The sequence below is a fragment of the Tupaia chinensis genome, unplaced genomic scaffold (genome assembly GCF_000334495.1).
Source record: "Tupaia chinensis unplaced genomic scaffold, TupChi_1.0 Scaffold000635_1, whole genome shotgun sequence".
Lineage (NCBI taxonomy): Eukaryota > Metazoa > Chordata > Mammalia > Scandentia > Tupaiidae > Tupaia > Tupaia belangeri.
Window position 1 is genome coordinate 717,301 of NW_006160155.1, and position 22,313 is coordinate 739,613.

The window sequence follows — 22,313 nt, forward strand, 5'->3', positions numbered from 1 at the left end:
TTCACTCATTTTATTTTAACTTGACCAGAGGAGACATGCAGAAAGAGAGAGAAAGCAGGAAATTGAGAAAGCAAGCCACCAGGTCCTAGACTCAAACGAGGTCTGCCATGTGGGAATATCCAGCACCTTAACCACCATGCCACCTGCTGGTCCCCTATCCCCTTTTCTTAAAAACAATTGCTCTCAGGACCAGCAGATGGCATCACTGGACTGCCACAGAGTCAACCACAGTTCAAGTCCTGGACCCAAGGCAGCTTAAAACTCACGCCAGTGGGACCGGCAGGTGGCATGGTAGTTTAAGGCGCTGGATTCCCATGTGACCAACTGTGGTTCGAGTTCTGGACCAGGCAGCTTGCTTTCTCACTTTCCCTTTCTCTCTCTATCCCTGCCGGGTTAAAATAATAACAACAACAACAAATACAAATAAATAAATAAATAAATAAATAATTTAAAAGGGGGGGGGGATTAAAACTCACGTCGGTGCGTGTGCATGAGTGCCCAAAATCCCAAGAGGAAAGTGTAGGACAAGGTTTTCTGGTGTGGTCATTCCCCCTGGGAGGTTATTTCCCACTTTCTGTCTCTGTCTCTTCAGTGAGCGCACGTGCCCTACGGTAAAAATCTCTCTGGGGAAAAAAAAATAGGTTACCCTCATCACCATCACCCACAGACACTCAGACTATTCAACTCAATTTAAGAAGAGTAGGAATACTGGGGGCCAGCAGGTGATGTGGTGGTTAAGGTGCTGACTCCCACATGGCTGACCGTAGTTTGAGCCCCAGACCTGGCGGTGTGCCTTCTCACTCTCCCTCTGTCTCTCTTTAGTCAAATTGAAGAAGAATAATAAAGAAATAAAATTAAATTAAATAATCCTTTTTAAAAATATAGAGTAGGAATACAATAAACATTTTTTAAAAAACTTTTTTATGCCAGAGGGGGTGCATATGAGAGGAAGGCAGAAAGCACCCACTTGCCTTCCTCCCAGCAGTGCCTGGTCATTCTGCAATTCTTTCTCCTCCAATTCTTTATCCCATCAGTATTCTGGGCACATGTGTGGGTAGCATGAGGCTGACAAGACCGTTACTGGAACCCAGTCAGCCATGTGGGATCTAGTCTGCTAAGTGAGACCTGGCTTTCTCTATGCAGTACCTAACCACTAGGCCAGCCCTTTTGGGATGTAATTTAGTACTTTAGCTCCTTTCTCACTTTAGTATTAACTGGTATAATTTTCCATGCTTTCATTCTTTTCCTTTCTGATTCAAATGGCAAAGTTTCTTACTTAGAACCCAAACCACCTATTTCCATAGAGATTCCCATGCATCTTTCCTTTAATTTTTGGAAGAGATTTCTTTTTTGGTACAGGGCATGTGCTTGTTTCAGAGACAGAGACAGAGAGAAAGCGAGAAATCACACCCCAGGGAGGATGGTCATGTTGCAGTCCCTTCTCTTGGAATCTTGGGTAGGCATGCACATGCACCTGGCATGAATTCCAAGTAAGTCACTGGGTCTGGGACTCGAACCATACTCAACTACATGGGAATCCAGTGACATAATCATTATGCCATCTTCTGGTTCCCTAGCCTCATTCTTTTCTTTTTAAATTTGCTGTAGGCCGTGTGTGCTCACTGGAGAGAGAGAATGAAAGAGAGAGAGAGGAAAAGTGAGAAAGCACCTCCCCAGAGGGGATGGCCTTGCTGCAGTCCTTGCTCCTTCATTCTTCTTGGGATTTTGGACAGTCATGCACATGTGCCTGTTGTGTTTTCTTAGCTGTCAGGTCTGGGACTTAAGCTCCTCTTTTGGCCATGTTGGATCCAGCCATCTTAACCACTGTGCCAGCAGCTGGCCCTCCTTTAGCCATTTAATAGCTATTGGCTGGGGCCAGCAAGTGCCATGGTGGCTAATGGTGCTGGGATCCCTCATGGTCGACCATGGTTCAAGTCCTGGACCTGGTGTCTTGCTTTCTCACTTTCTCTCTCTCTCTCTCTCTCTCTGTCCTTGTCTGGTCAAATTAAACAAACAAACAAATAAATAAATGAAGTTATATAAAATAATTTCTGAAAATAGCTATTGACTGAATTCTTGAGGGAGCAGCACTTTCAAAGAGAAAAACCTCTCTCTGGTTTTCTGCTCCCTACTTCTCTTCTCTGCTAAGTTCACAAAGCAGAATAAAAAAAGCTACATACTTTCTTGAAGAATATGATGTCAGGAGTCTAATCATGTCCATGTTATCAGTGAGAAAACTACTTTTTCCCCATATTGTAGCTGTTAACTGCCGACTAAATGTGCTATAGGATATCTGAATACAGGAACACACACACAGGTGCCAGCAGGTGGTGTGGTGGTTGAGGTTCTGGACTCTTACATGGCCAACTGCTGTTCAAGTCTTGGACCTGGCAGCTTGCTTTCTCACTTTCTCTCTCTCTCTCTCTTTTTTTTTTCTCTCTCTCTCTCTCTGTCTCTCTCCAGTGAGCAGACATGTATTATAGCAAAATTGAAAATAATAATAAAATATAAAATAATAATAGTAATAAAATACAGGACTACATTTTATAGTCGTTCAGTAGTTCAGGTTCCCAGCCTTTATCTTCCAGTTTTAAGTGTGCCTTCAGTAGACTATTATGTTAAAAGAACTTCCACTTAGAAACTTTTCTAAACACAGTTTAGTAAACCTGAAGAGTGTTTTTAAGTAAAATCTTAGAGAAGTTTCATCTTACCTGAAATTTGGAATAAAGTTTATTTTATTAACTTATTTTATTGCCAAAGGGCATGTGTACCCAGCAGAGAGACAGAGCAAGCCCCCCTTATGGGGCCTGGTCACACCACAGTCTTTTTTCCTTGATTTTTGCATCTTCTCAGGATCTGGGGAATGCACACACATCCACCCCATGTGCTTTTCAAGTTACCAGGCTAGGATTCAAACTGTAGTCAGCCATGCGGGATGCAGCTACCCATGCACAGTGCTTACTGCTGTTTTACAGGTTCGGCCCTATAATTTTTTTTAATTGTCAGCGAATGCATATGCTCATGGAAGAGACAGAGAGAGAGGAAATGAGAAGAGGAAGAAAGAACTTCCCCATATGGCATGGCCACATCACAATCTCTTCTCCATTTTTCCACCCTGTCAGGATTTGGGGCATGCACAAGCATGCATTCAATATGCTTTTTGAGCTGCCAGTGCCAGGACTCAAACCATGGTCAGCCATGTAGGATCTGACTCCCTTAACCACTAGGCCACAGGGCAGCCCTCAGCCCAATACATTTTTGATACTTGCTGTCCTGTCAACTCTGGAAGGCAGGTGTTTTCATTGAGGAATCAGACTGTTTGAGTCCCAGGGAACCCTTTTACCTCTATGCTAATAAGTCCTAAGGAAATAGGACTGTCCAGGAGTCACTGGTTTCTCCCAGAGGACAAGTTACACGCAACATCAGGACAGGCAGATTCTCAGGAGCTGCACCTGGCCCTGACAGGCTATGTGAGACACCACAGTTCTCCAGGGACGATCTCTGGGCATCTCTGTACTACGTGGTCAACTTGGGACTGCACTTCCTGACAGGTGACTCATTCTTGAGTACAGGTGGGCCAGAGATAATACTTTCTTCAACCCCAGAGTGGCCAGAATGCTGGTGCCTATTAACTCATGCCAGGAAATTTCATCCTTTTTCCCTGGGGAGCCAGTGAATTCTGTCCTATCTCTAAGCAGGTACAGGTCATAAAGCACTCTCTTGGGAAGGCTACCTGGTAAATCTTTCACTTCCTCCATTTTGGGGCCCCATTAGCCAAGTATCACAGCTATGTTTTAAGGGACCATAACAATGTCTCTCAGGGACATGTATATGACTGGAAACATGCTGACTCCCTGTGAGGAATTAAACAAATTGAATAAATAAACTATAAATTTCATGTTTAATTCATGTAATTTTTATTTAAGAATTTCCTCTTGATAGGACCATCAGATGGTGTAATGGTTATGTCATTGAACTCCCACGTAGTAGACTGCAGTTCAAGTCCTGGACCCAGTGGCTTAAAACTGATACTAGGCATGGGAGTGTGTGTGCCCAAAATTCTGAGAGGAGAATGAAGAAGGGATTGTGGTGTGGCCATCCCCCGGGGGATGATTTCTCAGTTTCTGTCTCTCTGGTGAGTGCATGCACCCTGTAACAAAAATCTCTCTTAAAAAAAAAAAGAGAGAGAGAGAGAGAGAAGAATTGCTTCTCAGGCTGGCAGGTAGCATGGTGGAGCCCCAGACTCCCACATGGCTGATGGTGGTTTGAATCCCTAACATGGCAGCTTGCTTTCTAACTCACTCTCTCTTTCTCTCTGGTCAAATTTAAAAAAAAAAAAATGATGATGATGAATAAAATTAAATTAAATAATTATTTTTTGAAAAAGAATTTCTTTTTTTAATTAAAATTTTTTTAGTTAAGATTTTTGCACATGTACCCACCAGAAAGAGTAAGAAATTACCCCCCACGGGGGCTGGCCACACCACAAGTCCTTCTCCTCCAGTCTCTTCTCAGGAATTTTGGGCACACGTGCACACGCACCTGGCATAACTCACCATTAAAAAAAAAAACTCTAGGCTAAGTATATACAAAGTCCTTTAGAAAGCTGCACAAGTTTTTGATATATCGTTGATTGCCCTTGTCCTTCAGCAGTAGCCAGCTTCATGAGGATGTGGACTTGGTTCTCTGCTGCATTCTCACTTTGTAGAAGAGCCTGGCGCTTACTACGTTGTTATTTGTTGAATAAATGTATGTTAAATGAATTATCATAGGAAGAGCTTTATGTGCTTTCTCTTTTCACATATGAGTCCTAGGAAGTAGGATTTTATTTTATTAGAACGTTATAATCAATCAGCAGTGGATTACTTATTCCAAATGATGTCAGCTGTGCCTTGTCTTCTTTCAAGGTCTGATGTTTTTGCTGGAGTACAGCCTCTAAAGATTTTTTAAGTTGCATCAGGAAGAAGATTGTCATTATCTACTGTAAACCCTGGGCAGAGAAAGGAGAGTTACGACGTAATTCATATTTACACACAGTTGGTTTAAGAGACATTTCTTTACTTTTCTCTTATCAGATAATTCATTTCTTGATGCATTTATTTTAGAAGGAAATCTTTAGTCATAAGAAGCTGTCAAGAAAGCATCTCTCTTTGCTTAGCCTTCCCAGCAGCTATGCCTCCTGGTGAGCGCAGTCAAGACAGTCATTAAAAAATAATAAGTTATGCTTTTGAAATGATACTCGGGTCCTTCTTAGCCTTTTCTAAGATCGGGACCTCCCTCTTCCCCCCCTCCCCCCCACACTTGTGGAAGGTACTGGACCAGCAGCTGTATCCTCAGGCCTTTTCTGAGTTCTGGAAGACATGTTTTGACCTGTGTAATCAAGTGTAATGATGACATATCTTTTAATGGGATTCTGGTCTGTAATATAATAAGGAAAATGGCTATTTTTCCTTATTTTCTCATTATAATATGCTGCACTAAAAGCCTTTGCCATTACTGTTTTATTGCATTGGACTGAAGTACAATATATTTCAGTGTGTTACAGATAACATCAAGGTTGAAAATTGAGCTCTCAGTGATTTATTCAGAGGTTGACTGTTACTGAATGCATTGAAATGAGTTAGTTGCATGAGGCAGTGTAGCTAACGATTTATTTATGTATTTTTTTAACTAAGCTTGTCATAAATAAGAGCAAATAAATAGCTCTTATAGAATAGTTTGTATTCATTGCTTCAATGAAAACATTGTAAATATGAAACATACGGTCTGTGGTCTCTCATTTTTCTGAAAGCTACCGTTTTGCCTTACAGAGCTCAGAATTTTTTTTGAGTTTTGGCATGCAGGTGGAATTTTTTTTTTTCTAACAAATCTTTTGTCTATTTGGATTTCGAACATTGTCTGGCATTTTCAGTGTCATTTTGAAGCCCACTACTGGACAAATTCCATTGAGATAATTAGTGTGAGAATAACCCACTTTTCAGCAATAAATGGAACCTTAGTCAGGCCATTATGTGGGTCTGGACCTATTCACTGCTGCGTTCTAAATCACAAGCACAGTGCCTAGCACATAGTGGGTGCACAGTAAAGGTTTGCTAAGTGAATAAATGAATGCCTGAGTCTAATTAATCCTTTTCTTTGTATCAGCATCAACACCTTCTTGATGTATCCAGCTAACTGCAAACAGAAGTGGTGACAGATCTCAGATATCCTCTCAGTCTCTGTTTTTTGGTTTTTTGTTTTTGTTTTTGTTTTTGTTTTTGTCTCCTTTCCTTCCTTCTTTCAGCAATCATGCTTTACATAGTCTGTGCCAGCGGTAGCCTAGGTCATGAGGACATAAAGATGAATGACCTACTCCATACCCATATCCATAAGGTAACGGAAGGTCAGGCACGCAGACCCACCCCAGCCGTACCATGCAAGGCGGAAGGTACTGGACCAGCAGCTGTATCCTCAGGCCTTTTCTGAGTTCTGGAAGACATGTTTTGACCTGTGTAATCAAGTGTAATGATGACATATCTTTTAATGGGATTCTGGTCTGTAATATAATAAGGAAAATGGCTATTTTTCCTTATTTTCTCATTATAATATGCTGCACTAAAAGCCTTTGCCATTACTGTTTTATTGCATTGGACTGAAGTACAATATATTTCAGTGTGTTACAGATAACATCAAGGTTGAAAATTGAGCTCTCAGTGATTTATTCAGAGGTTGACTGTTACTGAATGCATTGAAATGAGTTAGTTGCATGAGGCAGTGTAGCTAACGATTTATTTATGTATTTTTTTAACTAAGCTTGTCATAAATAAGAGCAAATAAATAGCTCTTATAGAATAGTTTGTATTCATTGCTTCAATGAAAACATTGTAAATATGAAACATACGGTCTGTGGTCTCTCATTTTTCTGAAAGCTACCGTTTTGCCTTACAGAGCTCAGAATTTTTTTTGAGTTTTGGCATGCAGGTGGAATTTTTTTTTTTCTAACAAATCTTTTGTCTATTTGGATTTCGAACATTGTCTGGCATTTTCAGTGTCATTTTGAAGCCCACTACTGGACAAATTCCATTGAGATAATTAGTGTGAGAATAACCCACTTTTCAGCAATAAATGGAACCTTAGTCAGGCCATTATGTGGGTCTGGACCTATTCACTGCTGCGTTCTAAATCACAAGCTCAGTGCCTAGCACATAGTGGGTGCACAGTAAAGGTTTGCTAAGTGAATAAATGAATGCCTGAGTCTAATTAATCCTTTTCTTTGTATCAGCATCAACACCTTCTTGATGTATCCAGCTAACTGCAAACAGAAGTGGTGACAGATCTCAGATATCCTCTCAGTCTCTGTTTTTTGGTTTTTTGTTTTTGTTTTTGTTTTTGTTTATTGCTCCTTTCCTTCCTTCTTTCAGCAATCATGCTTTACATAGTCTGTGCCAGCGGTAGCCTAGGTCATGAGGACATAAAGATGAATGACCTACTCCATACCCATATCCATAAGGTAACGGAAGGTCAGGCACGCAGACCCACCCCAGCCGTACCATGCCAGGCATGAGAGGCCCACACGAGGCTCTGGCAGTGCAGAGGAGGAAATGGTTCCACTTTGCTTTTCTATTGGGTTGTCAGAAAATTCATGAGTATTTTTCTATGCAAAAATGTGTCATAACTTTTTTGACAACCCAATATTTCTTCAGCTAAGATATATACAAGGGAAATAGAAGATAAAAGTTGGCCACTTCCCTCTCATGATGGTATTTCTAAATAGCACATTTATAATTTCAGCTCGTTGGAAGGTAGTGTTTTATTCATTAGTTAGTATCAGTTTGTTTTGGGTAAAGCAAAAGGTTTTCCCTTAACTTGTTTTGAATTCTATTAGGAAAATACTAATTAGAAATACAATTTTTTTCCTCCTTCATAGATTTGTGGTTAACATGTTTTTATGCTAATATTCATGCTACATTTTCATGTTTACCCATATTAAAAAAACTCCAGTAATCATTTATATTGAATCCTGCTTCAGGGTGACATCACAGAGGAACTTTTTTTTTTTTTATTTTTTAAGTAATTCGCTACAGGGTGTATGTGCTTCCCAGAGATAGTCAGAGAGAGAGAGATTCCATGTGGGATCCAGCCACCTTGACCACCATGCATTTGGGTGACCATAGAAGAGCTCTTTTTCTAAACACAATTGTTTTAAATTAACGTTCCTAATGTGCTTATAAATAGTTGAAAGCAACTTAGTGATGCATGTAACTGTACACATTGAAAAAAATATGTAGTGCAGTTACGTAGCACAAGGAATGGAAAAAGTGTTGCATGAGAAAATATAATATTGGCTAACCTTACTCTGTACAATAAATTTGCATTTTTTAGAATTATTTATTAATTTTAATTTATTATTATTTTTTAATTTGACCAGAGAAAGAGAAGGGGAAAATTAGAAAGCAAGTTGCCAGGTCTGGGACTTGAACCACAGTCAGCCATGTGGGAATCCAGCATCTTAAACACCACACCACCTGCTGGCTCCTGCATGTGTTCTTTTGGGTGGCAAATTGAGTCATCACTTTTCTCCTTGCAAAAAGAATGTTTCTTCTTTTCATTGCAAAGTACAAAGAAGCAAAGGTTCATATCAAAAGAATTAAGAAGTAAACCCGAAGAGGCTCCTACCAGACGATAAATATAATAATAAAGATAATTGCAGTTGATTGAAACTTATCAAATGTTAAAATTTACAAATTCATAACGATACATTTTTTTTAGAATTATTTTCTTTTTTATTCTTTTTTTATTTATTTATTGTAATTTGACCAGAGAGGGACAGAGTGAGAGAGAGAGAGGGGGAAAGTGAAAAAGCAAGTCGCTGGGTCCAGGACTCAAACTGCAGTTGGCCTTGTTGGAGTACAACACCCTTAACCACCATGCCACCTGTTGGCCCCAATATATGCATATTTTTAGAGAGATTTTTGCCATAGGGTATGTATGCTCACCAGAGAGACAGAGACAGAAAGCAAGACATCAGCTCCAGGGTGGATGGCCATGCCACAACCTTTCCTCCTCCATTCTCTTGGGATTTGGGGCACATGTGAACAAACGCCCGGTATGTTTCAAGCCTTCAGGTTCGGGACTTGAACTGTGGTCGGCCATGTGTGAGTCCAGTGATGTAACCACTTTGCCATCTCCTGGTCCCCATAATGGTATTTTAAAATAAAGTGATTTAGAGGGTGATAGAAACCAGTTCATTGTTTTGAAAACTAGTGAAGCAATAATTTAGCTTGCCTTTTATATGTGAAGTGTACTACCATCAGGTGACTAGGAAAAGGGTCTTTTTATAAATGTATTCCAGCTAATAAATGAAATTAAATTGATAGAAATAAAATATTACCATATTGTAATCCCTCCCAGTTACTTATTGCAGTTAGACATTGTATATCAACAATTGCCAGTGTTGCAAAAAATAGACAACCAGAAGTTAAGTACTTCTTGATCAGGGAGATCTTGCCAAGGATCAAAATCAAGTCTGTTCAAGCCTCTGGACCCAGCTGCCATTTTGGTAAGAAATATGGAGCAAAGAAAAACATACTAAACTATGGTCCTGCATGCAATCAGCAAAATTCAGCTCAGTCTTTAGAAACTTTACAGGTCAGATAGCCCCAGTTCATGAACGGGTCATTGTAAGGAAAGAAAGGGATGAAGGGTAAACCCACAGATTAAAAGAGGCTTTAAAAACATTTCACTTTTAATGAGTAAGACTGTATTGGCACCTGGGATGTTTGGCTGATAAAAGTATTAGGGAACATAAGGGACTACTTGTGAAAGTCAGGACTCTCATATGGGAGAAAGGAGGGGTGACTGGCTAGACAAATGAAAGGTTTTCTAGGGTAGCTGACAAACTTCTATTTCTTGATCCTGGGTGACAGTTATAACGGCAGTTGCCTTACAGTAATCCATTAAGCTATGTATTTGTGTAGTTTTTTAATAACTATGTTTTGTGTTTGTTTGTTGGTTTAAGTGATCATCTTAAAACAGGAGGTCAGTGTGGCACAAGTGGTAGGTGGCCTCTACACAACATTGGAGCGGCGTGGGAGGCCTGGGTTCAGATTCCAGGTTGATTTGAACATGCTGGGTGCAGCTATGATCCTGGGACACTGGGGTATTTGTTCTTGTCTACCTGTCTGTTTCTCTGTCTTTTTTCTTAGGAAAGAAAGAAATGCAAACTTTAAAAACAAATAAATAAAATAAACAGGAAGTCACACCCTATAGTATCTGCCCTAGAGGTTGGTCTTTTGTACCTTAAAACTGGGCAACTTTTCGGATGTATTGGTGATGTTATATTAGTGATGTTTTAAAGAGTTTTTCATCCTTATTGCATTAAGATGGAAACGTGACTATTTGAGTACTTGGCATCAACTCTTTGCCAGGTTTGCAGAAGCCATTAAAAGTGAAGGAAAGGTACTGAGATTTACTAGAATCATACCCTCTCAGGGGTTGAATCTAGTCCATTAAAGGACAGCATTTCTGTAAGTTTTTTTTTTTTTTTTTTTTTTTTTTTTTTTTTTTTTTTTTTTTAAAGATTACTTATTTCTTCCACGAGAAGGACTGGGAAGAGTAGAACAGAGAAAGATGAGACAGGCACCCTTGTCTTCATGCTACGGTCTACCCTCAGCTTCAGCCTGCCCGGAACAGGGTAATGGAGACCCCCAGGACATGAACCCAGGGCCTTTGCATGTGGTCTAGCATTGCAGAGTGTGGCATGACCACTGTGCCACACAGCTGGCCCTGAAGTTTGCTTCTGCTCAGAGAAGCCTATGTAATGGTTGTGTGTCAGAATGGTGGTGAAATGGAGGATCTGGACACAGATGGCCGTGCAGAATAGGGGTAGAGTAGAGAGGAAATATCTAATTATGAGGCCAGAGAGGTTCAGAACATTTTTGGTTCATTTTTCTGTTGTTTTGTTGTTGTTTTTGCTCTTCTTTTTCCTCCTATTCTTTTTCGGATCCAAAATGGGGAAAAGCCATATTGACAGACACTGTAGTGTGTGTAGGAAATTGCCCTTTCCTCCTCCTAGAATGCTGGGTGCTAAGCAGTTCTAAAATTGGGGCAGATCTGTAGGCACTAGAAGCAATGCTTACAGAGAAAAAAGAGATTAAAAGTTAGATTTTAAGAAAGGAAAAAGGAAAAGGCTAGAATGTCTTAAAATGTGCTGAAATGAGACTCTGCTGATTATTTATCCCCAAAACAGGCTTTTTTCTTCTTAAGGAGAAGACAATTCCCTGTTCGTAGATTAGAAGTTCTGCCCTGTGGTTTGCCCAGTGTTGGAGCTTTCCCCATGAATTTAAGGAATTTAATGAGATTTTTCCTACCAAAGCAAAGATGTGGCTGAGGACTCTGACAGCCTTCCCCCTCCACCCTTCCCTGCCTCCCCCCACCCCCCGCAGCTCTTCAGTTGTATCTAGTTAAAAACCTGCAGACCATAATGAATGTTTTTAGAGAGGAAATAAAATGAATGGTGCCAGTGAATTTGTTTTAAATGTTGTTTATTTTACTAAATAATTCAGATAAATCTTTCTCAAAGAGGAAGCCAAACTCACCAGATTTCATTAAAAATCTGCAGATTTTCAGAGGATTTACTTTGAAATATCTCCCTGCCAACTTTTCATAAATTAAACATAAACTGTCTTTGACCTCATCACACATAATTAAAAAGCTGTTGAAGGGTTAAAACCAACTAAAAAGCAATCCTGTATCTCGAATCGCCATTCTCCTGCAAAATTATACAGGAAGTTTGTTTCAGTTCCCAAGCAGGATAATTACAAGAGACAGTTACATAATTTACAGTTTCAATCTACTCGTCCATAATCACACACTTCCACCTAGTTGATATACCCCCATGAGTATCTGCTTTGTACTTTGATTTGTAGATGATAATTGCAGTGTGATTGATTGCTTGCAATGTAGCATATTGAACTGATTTTTAAAAAATGAACTTGAGCTGTTAACATGTCTGTTTGAGTTCCCGTTACTTACGTAGTTTGTGGTCCTTGTGTTCGGCAGTTGCATACTAGTTAACAAATTAAACTCCCACAGCTTTTTTTCTTATTAAATCTGGAACATGGAGTTAGTCGCAACCTAAGTAGAAGAGCGCCTAGCACATCATTGGCACGCAGCTGTTGAACACTCTATTACACCATTCCAGTCCTGTGAAAATCGAGTGGAGGACCATGATTGACAATGACCACATTATATAAAGGCTCCCAGAGATAATAGGATATTTTGTTGAAGCTATGCTAATATTTGTATATCATTACTAAAGTCTCAGCTAGCATTAGAGCCAATCCAAGCAGTGGCTCACTGAAGGGGCTTAGAGAAATTTGTCACCTCCTAACTGAAGGAGTAGTAATTGAGTCTTAATACTGCTAGTGCTGGTAGTGCGTATGTCTTCATTTTCTAACAGCGAACATTTACTGTAGCTCATTTGGGCTAAGATTCCTGAGAGATCAAAGGCTAGGTGCCTACATGGCATGAAATGTATGGGCCAACAAGCCAGTCACTTAACCGAAGGCCCCTCCTACCTCAGCACACATGCCTGCACACGGCTTCAGACGGGCTAACAGTAACCCTGTGAGGACACAGCCATTTATTACCAGAGGCTCTTTACCTTGGGCCATGTTTGAAAGTGTTTGAGGGAGATAAATAAGTGAAAAGTAGAATAGTGGAGTAGGATGTTTATCTAGATAACTCGAAGACAGTTAGTTTCTCTACCTATATTTTCTTTTTTTTAATAGTTTTTTTAATGAATTATTTCTCTCTCTCTCTCTCTCTCTCTCTCTCTCTGTCTGTCTTTTAATTTGACCAGAGAGGCAGAGAGAAAGGGCAAGTGAGAAAGCTAGCTGCTAGGTCCAGGACTTGAACCATGGTCAGCCATGTGGGAGTCCAACGCCTTAACCACCACACCACCTGTTGGTCCATCTGTCTTATATTTTCAACAGCAGTTCATCAGTTAGATTAGGCAGTGGGTTGTGCTTTAATTTAAAAGTTATTTCAAAGACTGACAGAGACCCCTTTGAAGTGTACTTTGAAAACAAAGTTTTTAGAGGTTTGTATTTCCACTTTTTTTCTTCTGTCTTGCTATGTGTGCTGTGTGAAAGCTCATCTTCCAGAGCTGGAATTACGAAGTGCTTTGTCTCATTTTTGAAAGTTAAAGCTGGTAGACACACACGCACACACAGTATCTTAGGAGCCTGTGGGAACACAAGTAAACCAGAGCATATTTAAATTTGTGGTAAGTAATGAACTTCACGAACAATTTGACTACTTCTTCAGTCAGTTATAGTTTGGGCCTAAGTGACACTGACAGAGTGTAACATCTCTCATCCCATGATCATTTTGCCCTGTGTCACAGGTGCCTCATTTTCCTAACAAGGAAACCGACAGTATGAATCTATTTATAGTTGGTCCTCTTGATTTTCCAAGACCTTCCTTGTGGTAACACACCATGCACAGACACTCCTCGGTTGCACGTTTAAATGAAGCCTTTGTAAAGCGGGTCACAGAGTTCTCTTTACCCAGTGACCATTCCCTAGCCTCTGCTCTTCATGCCTCCACTTCCCCTGAGATTTACCTTCTGCTTTGATCTGTTTTTTGGTGCTATACCCCTTCAATATTCTGGCCCAAGAATAGTCTCCAAGGCCCTTTCCTTAATGCAGCCTATAAGGTATCCGAAATCAGATTGGCCTAAAATAGGCAAGAGTGGAGGTTGGGAGGGACACGGATAGGTGTATTTTCTTTCTAGTCAGGGTCTCACCATGTCACAATCTTCCTGTCTCAGTCAGCCTCCTAAGTAGCTGGGACTGCAGGTACACAGCGTTCTAAAAGCCGAACACCCAGCTTTGATGGTGGGCTGAGAATCAACTGGGCCTCCTGTGTGGCCTTAGCGTGTTGGCTAGCAGTGTCCACCGGCGTGTACTGCTGTGACTGAGCCAGCCTCTGTAGTTTTTTAAAGCCCTTGATGATTCTAACATACAATCAGGATTGAGAACCAGGAGACTAAACTAGAGGATAGAAAAAAGCAATAGAGGCGTTCTAGCCGAATTAGATTATCAGGTGTAAAAATACCATGTACTCATCTTTGGCCTGTGGCTGTCTCTGGCACTCAGCCTGCTTCCATGTGGCAGATGCTCCCCTTCCCCGAATCCAGGAGCACATTCACAGATGAGGAAGCGGAGTCCTCTCTACTGCCACCTGATGCTCTGCTCATGAGATCATCTTCTGCCGAATCACCTGGCTTTTCCCTGGATGAGAGACATACAGAAGAACCACCCCTGTCAAGGAGTCTCCCATCTTCCTACAGAAGCATAGAAACCATCTAATAAATTCAAGCTGGTCTGTAAGCTTGTTACACACATGTACACACCACACAGCACCAGAGGGGTCGTACCCCTACCGTGCACCTCCCACTGGGGAAAAAAGAAAAATATTTCTCTCTGGAGTGGACTTCGAAGGGAGAGTGTTGATCTATAAGACCATTGGTCCCCTCCATATAACTGAGAAAGAGCTTAACACTGGGATAGTCAACTGAGGAGTTTGTGGGATCTCTGAGAAGAGAGCTCTAAGACAGGGGCTTTCGAGAAACAGACCCATATGGTCAGGGCAGCCAGCCTTCCTTCCCCAAAGAACTGCTGTCTCCACTCTGGGGTTCACTGGCTCAGGCCATTTTCCCAGGGACACACTTGAGTCTTCTAGAGCATTTATGTCTTTGTTTCATCTGTCCTGGGACTGTCTCTGGGTTCTGCCAAAGCCCTAAACATTCATTGTTTTTGTGGTTTGATGGGCTTGATATTTTCTAAGGCTAGTCCTTGAAGTTAAGGACTTACAGGCCAGAGGGAATTGGGGGACATAGAAATGTCCTTGCCAGGAACTTTCAGTCACCAGTTCTTGAGACCATTCCTAAGGCAGATATTTTTTATTGCCTTTTCCTTTAATTAAATTTATATTCATTTAATTAAATTTATATTACAGAGTTATATAACTTTCGGGGGTGGGAAGGGGGAAAGGGAGAAAAAGAGGGTAGGTGGGAGGAAACTATTGTCCGAGGCAATGGGATGGTTTTCAGGTGCCTCAGGCAAACGTAGGAGAAGAAAGGTCTGCCTCTATAGAGCAGTGTGTCTCCTTCCTTCTGTTCACATTTTATTATATGTCTTTCTCCTATTTGAAGGATATTTAGTTACCCAAATGCTGGTCCCTCAACTTATTTAATTCTTATGGCACCTATAAGAGATAGGTATGATTAGTACCCTCCTTTTATGGATAAGGGATCTGAAGGGCAGAGATTAAATAAATTGCCCAAGGTCACACAGCTAATATGTGGATCCTAGATTCCATTCCAGGCAGTCTTGACTATAGAACCCATTCCCTTAACCACCCTGTAGAAGGATGATGATCTGTCATAGTGTATGCAATATGTAACATATTGTTTTAAAATACTTGTGGCTGGGGCCAGCAGGTAAAGACATTAAAGACACTGAGCTCCTACATGGCGACCATGGTTTAAGTCCTGGACCCAGCTGCTTGAGAATCATAAGCAGGTGCACACACCAGTACATGTGCACTGGGGCCCAGAGTCCTGAGAAGAGAATGGAGAAGGGATTGCAACCTAGCCATCTTCTGGGGATTGGATTCTCATTCTCCCTTGGTCTTTCTCCAGTGAGTGCATATACCCTATGGTAAAAACACAAAAACAAACAAAAACTTGTGACCTTGTTTTTGCCCAACTTTAATAGATTTCTCTCATCTTTCAGTTAATGTAGGTAGCCTTAATGTATGGCCCAGGGAGACCACAAGATCTTAATTATTTTCAAAGGCATACTAAGATACTATTTTTCCTTTTCACTTTTATTCTTTCATGAGTGTACAGTAGAGTTTTCCAGAAATTTCATAATAGATTAAATACCAAAGCAAATAGGAGAGTTTAGCTATTTTCTTTTAAGCCAGACATGGAAGAGAGTTGCAGAAATGTAGAGCAATACCATTCTTCTCACTATTTTGTTTGCATTTTAGAAAATGTTATTGTTGTCATAAAAAATTGTTAATATATAGTGGGTTTGTTATTTTGAAAATGAATTAATAAATAGGTATATGCCAGATTTCTCAGTAAAATCAATAGATATAGCCCTTATTAAAAAAAAAAAAATCTTGGGCCAGCAGGTGGCAGGGTAGAGGTGGCTGGATCAAACAGCCAACTGCATGATTTGAATCTGGACCCATTGCTCAAGATTTTAAAAAAATGAAATAATGCCAGGTATGTGTGCGTGTATGCTCAAAATCCCAAGAGGAGATTGTAGAAGGAGGGATTGTGGCATGGCCATTCCCCCTGGGGATGTGTTCTCATTATCTTTCTCTTTGTCTCTGTCCAGTGAGTACACATGCCCCATAGCATGTCTTAAATAACTTTTTAAAATAAAAGAGGTCCTGAGACCAAAACATTTGGGAGCCACTGACTTAATGTACTAACCCTTGCAATTCAAGTGTGGTTTGTGGTACAGGAACTTTTTAGAAATGCAAATTTGCAGGCCCCACACTAGACCTACTGAGTCAGAATTTGTGTTGTGACAAGAGATGATTTGTTTGCACAGTGAAGTTGAAAAGCACAGGCAGGGACCAGCAGATGGAGTAATAGTTACGTTGCTGGACTCTCGTATGGTTGACCAAGTTTGAGTCCTGGACCCGGCAGCATGAACTCACACTGGGCACATGTGCATGTATGCCCCAAATCCCAAGAGTAGAATGGAGGAGAAGGGATTGCGGCATGGCCAATCCACCTTGATGGGTCATTTCTCGTTTTCTGTCTCTCTGTCTCTCTAGCGAGTGCATGTGCTCTGTAGCAGAAATCTCTCTCTTAAACAAAACAAACAAACAAACAAAAACATTTTCAGTCTTGTGGGGCTTTGGTGATTCCATTCTCCTGTCCTGCACAACTGCGGGGCTAGGTGAGGTTGACACCTGAGTTTCTTTAGTTCCACTGTCTATTCAGTGGCTTTCCCTATTTCACAAAGTAGTCTTCACATCTCTATCAAAACTAGCAGCTCCTGAGCAGAGTTTATAGCAGTGGTCCTCAAATTGGTGTGCATCAGAATCCCCTGGGAGGCTTGTTAAAGCACAGATGCATAGGCCTTGTCTGCAAAGATTCCAGTTCAATAGACCTGAGATAGGTTCTGAAAATTGGCAGTTCTAGCAAGTTCCAAGGTGATGCTGAGGTGCTGTAGGTCTGGAGGACCACACTTCAGAATCTTGAGAAGCAACATTTCTTCAAGCTGTGTATGATTCCATCGAACTGTTGATCTATGAGAGAAATGTCTTAAAACTGTCACATTTCGGGGATCCAGCAGGTGGTGTAAGTGGTTAAAGTGCTGGACTCCCACATGGTCGACTGCAGTTTGAGTTCTGGACCCCATGGTTGAAATTCATGTGTGCCCAAAATCCTGAGAGGAGAATGGAGGAGAGAGGGTTGTAGCATGTCCACCATCCAGGGGGGTGATTTCTCTCTTTCTCTGTGTCTCTCACAGGTGAAGGAGGCAGGTGCCCTATAGCAAAACTCTCAAGAGAAAAAAAAAAAAAACTTTCATGTTTTTTAAACAATCTCTTAAATATAAAATATCTGAAAATTCAAAATTTCTGGTTTTGCCAGGGAGGTAACTATTTTTTAATAAGTAGAAACCAGTAAGAGTTCAGGCTGGCCACAGATCATTTCAAACACCGCTGTTCTCTTGATGTGAGAGCTAAGGCTCATCTTCCTTCTGCACTAATTGCAAAAATCACCACAAAATTTAAATAGCCATAAATATCCTATCAACTTCAGTTATCACTATGTAAACTGATAGCAGAAACTAGTGATAGTTGAGCATAGACCATGAGCTACATGGTTGGAGTCATCAGATTTCCGTTGACCAAGAGCTGTCATAAATTCCCTGGCCTGGAAACCCCGTGTCTTCTGATATGGACATTTCAGCAGAGTGAGCAGAGCTAAACAGGTGTCTGATGAAAGGTGTGTAGTGTAATCTTTGAAGGTTATCTTCCTCTAAAAACAGCTGATGACCCCAGACAAAGGGGAGTTGGGAGTGAGTGGTTTGCCAAATTTACACTTTCGTGTTTAAGGAAGTCTGCATGGTTTGGTTCTAGGAAGTAGAAGATGGAGGCCTGCAAGACTGTCTTTGTGGTCCGATAGCCTTAATCCGTTTCTACATTTGCCTAGGAACACTTTTCTATTTCTGGTCCAGTCTGTACTGTTGACTCTCACTAGTTTGAAAGGAAGGAATTTCACGTTTAATGAGGGTTAACTTTGTAATTATTATGCTGGAATTTAAATTAATTTGGGAATTTGGGTCTGTAAAGACAAATCTTGACCTTGGCTAGATAGTTTCTTCCTTATCCTAGTGGATCTGTCTACAGGAAGGCCACTACCTCTTTTCCCTGCCCCTTAGGGGAAGTTAACCTTTTCAAATGTAGGGGATCAGGACTGCTTAACATGAGAATTGATTCTCTGACTACAAGTAGGTCAGCCTTAACAGAGGTGAGGTTCCCTAGTACAGCCTAGAAGGGCTTACTTTTTATAGACATCATGTGGTTCTTCCTTTCCCTTTAAGTAAACACCCTGATAATCTTTTGAATTAAGTGTGTGGCCCATACACTGAAACTCAGACCTCATCTTTCCTGGGTAAGTAGTTCCGGCAGAGCAAGAGAGGAAGCCAGCTTTTGCTAGTATCAAGACAGTTGGGTGAGGGGTTTATGGGCCACTCAGTTTTCAATTTCAAGGCTCCCACGCACAGAGTAAGTGCTGTTCGCCAGCACCTCTGGCTCACAGACAAGTTCAAGGGAATAATTTCACCAGCGATTAATTACACTGCAGCTACTGGGATTTGTCCTCCAAACATCACTTTGTTTTCCATCTGAAACAGGCAGGTTTCCCCAGGGAAAGTCGAGGTTTTCTGATTGAAAATATCCTACTTAGAGAGGTGGCAGAGCACCATGGGAATCTATTCACCAGGGGTGTATTGTACTTGTTTCAGATGCTTCAGGATAATACACCGGCTTCCAAGATAAGTGCTTTTTATTTCCCTGCATCTTAGATCAATTATTTGGAATCTTTTTGGTAAGTTAAACTTCAGAGCTGTAACTTAAACCACCGCATCTCTATAATTACATAATAAGTAAAATGTTCTTACCAAAAATTATTCTGTCAATGGACTATTTTGTAATTATGCTTTGAAGAGCCTAGAGAAAGTAGAAAGAAACAAAAGGTGGCAAGAAATTCCTTATTTGAAACATCCCATACTAAGAAGGTCAGATTGTGATGTGCCACGAGCTGCAGCTTGAGAGAAGTCCCTGCTGCAGGTAACTTTGAACTCTATCGTACATCAACCCAGTGAGCAGATGGACTAGACAGGACATTCGCTTTTCTTCATAGCTGTATAATTTAATGCAGCACAAGTGAGTTCACGTTACTGATAAGGAATCAGAAATTTATTCGCGGTCATTTTGATTGTTCTCATGGATTTGAGTTTAACTCAAAACTTTATCCATTGGGAGAAGGCTTTGTGGACTTCCAAATGGCTCTTGGTATAAACGTTAGTTCCTTCCACTGTTGTGAATTCCTTGAGGTCCTCATGAGTTAGAGAGGAGGAGGAAACCCTCTCTGCAGGCAATAGTGGCCTTGTGTGTCTGCATTGTTGGTGCGAGTGATCCCTGAAAACCTGCCTGGTGCGTGTCGGCTGGAGTTTGGGTTTGCAGTTGTTCCTCCCCAGGAACACAGGAGACAGTCACTCCTGGCAGGTGTTGGCAGCCTCCCTGTTTCCTCCCCGTCTGTGCTGGCACAGTATGAGCATGTGTGCTGGGAAAGATTCATGGGCTCAGTGAACCCTTGCTGGTCAGTTTGTCCCCCTACTGTCAGTTTGCCACCTCCTGCTCCTCAGCTCTCGGGACTCTTCTGTGGCAGTATCAGTCACAGACTGCAGTCTATGTGCAAGAGATTGTCCCAGGAGACAGCCACTTCACATGATGGGAGTAGCAGGTGTGAAAGGTTTCTGCCTAAATGCTCCCCACAGACCCCAGGTTTGAGTGTCCTAACCCATTTAGGCTCGGGCCCTGATAAGGTGTATCTGTACTACCTCGGGGTATTAAAACATGAACAACTGGGTACAATATGATTTTTTTTAGAATTCTGGCTGCCTCGTCTTCGTCCTGAGTAGGGATTGTGAAAAGGAAAGACAGAACAAAGAAAAACAAATGCTTCCCGGGTTGAATAGCTCATCACAGTGTGGGAGGCAAGGTAGGGGGGACACGTGTCACCTTCTGAACACTTGGGTTGTGCAAAAAAATCTTTCTGCCAGACTGAGAGGAGAGCTTTCTGTTGCCAGGTGCAGGGTACCGATAAGAACCAGGGTGGGTCTGGGGACTTTCACAGGCACTGCAAGGGACTTTAATTTAATTGTGGAATCTCATGGACAAAAGGGAGTAGCTCCGTCTCAACAATTCTGTGGTCTCCTCTTCCCTGGAATCCGGATCTAGGACCTCCAGCTGACTGAGTAGATTTTTCAGCCTGAGCCAAGCACTTAGGAGGCAGGTGCTGGGTATGCCATTATCTGTGTCTGGGATCCCTTCATACTCCAGCAGCAGAGTTCTCTACGCTGACAGGACACAGTAGCCATCGTCACTGTTAGTATTCCTGACACACTGCTATTGAAAGCGTCAGTCTGCAGCCAAATGACATGTCGACAGTGGTTTGACTGTAAAATATTGTGGTGCTTGTTTGCATTCAATCAAATATTTTGCGTTTAAACATGAGTTAAGGAGATGAATAAGTCAAAAGACTCCAGCAGAACCTAAAGTTAAACTAATGCCTATGCTTTGTGATGGCATTTAGATTAAAGCCATCAAAATGCAAAATGCTGTGATTATACCCCTCGTGGATCAGATTGGATTTCTTACTCTATTTCCACATTATTTGCAGTGATTATAAGAGACAGAAATGCAACAGAGGCATTGATTTCTCCTTGTAACATAGATACACGCACGCACATGCGCACGCACACACACACACACACACACAAATTGGGGAAATTCTTGAGAACGCAGCCATTTTGGAAATGTAGATAAAGAAAAATACTGAAGATTTGGGTGGTTTACAGAGCAGCATGATTTTGTAATTGCTGCCACCTACTGTATGTGGTTGATGTTTGTTTAAATCTAGGAAGTTCTTGAAGGTAAAGGCTGTTGAAATAGATAATTAGAGCAAGGTAGACATCATTACTTTATAGCATTTCTTCTCTGCTCCTTAAGTGGCTCTTAATTACCAAGACAGCCGCCAGCTTTCATTCATTACTTTCAAGTGGATTTAAAGTTGGTTTTTTTTTTTTTCCATTTTAAAGTTCTTTTGCCAAGGAACCGTCACAGTAATGCTGTAAAATGTGTTCAAAAGTTTAACATGCTTGGGAATTTTTTCAGTATCCATGAAGTCCTTTGTTTTAAGAAGGTTTTGATTTGATTTTGTTTTGTTTTTGTCTTGTTCTGGTGTTTTTTAACTGGAAGGAGCAATGTTCTGGGTTGGATTATAAATTAATTTCCATGAAAGAGGTGAAAATAGAGTTAGCGGAGCTGATGTGAGTTGCAGCAGTTGACTTGAAAGACATTCTTTTATTAGTCCTAAAACAAAGCTTCAGATCAACCCTCTAGTTAAACGTAGCAAGCAGTATAGACCCTGAGTCAACAGAGGCCCTTCTCTTTTATTAAGACCCAGCTGTCAAGGGTCACTAGGTCTTTCCTGTGGAAAATAACTTGCCCATTAATATTTGGGGTGGTCCCTTGACAGGGTTTCTGAGTAAGTGCCTGACATTTCGTTTTTGAAAGAATCTGAATCTGGTGAGAAACTTGGATGTTGACACTTAACAGAAGGAATGTCTCCAACCTTAGCTTTCAGTTTTGGTTAAATATGCCATGATGTGTGTTTGGAATGCTGCTGCCAGCTGCGCGAATTGACTTATAGGGCCACCGTAAAAGATTCAGAAGCATAAATTTCATGGAGATCAAATCGCTCTAACTAGGAAGAGGCTACATACATAAAATGAATGCATTTCTCTGGTGTGATAGTTTTACTTTGTTGTTACTTATATTATTTCTAGTGGCTCCTGTTCTGAACTCTGGAAATGCCACAGTGAGGTGGACTTCTGCTTTTTCTGTCCTAGGCTATTTGCTTTCTAGAAGAGAAGGCCAAGCAGGGTCTCCTGAAAAGCCACTCTCTGATCTCGGCCGACTCTCCTACCTGGCTTACTGGAAGAGCG

The 22,313-nt window shown here is 41.1% G+C and overlaps 1 protein-coding gene across 1 annotated transcript in view; it reads left to right on the plus strand.

Moving 5' to 3' along the window:
- Nucleotides 1-22,313, plus strand: part of KAT6B (lysine acetyltransferase 6B) — a 246,977-nt gene that overhangs the window by 214,164 nt on the left and 10,500 nt on the right. The window contains 1 exon segment of the mRNA XM_006159544.3: nucleotides 22,218-22,312. Coding sequence (XP_006159606.1) covers nucleotides 22,218-22,312 — 95 coding nt within the window.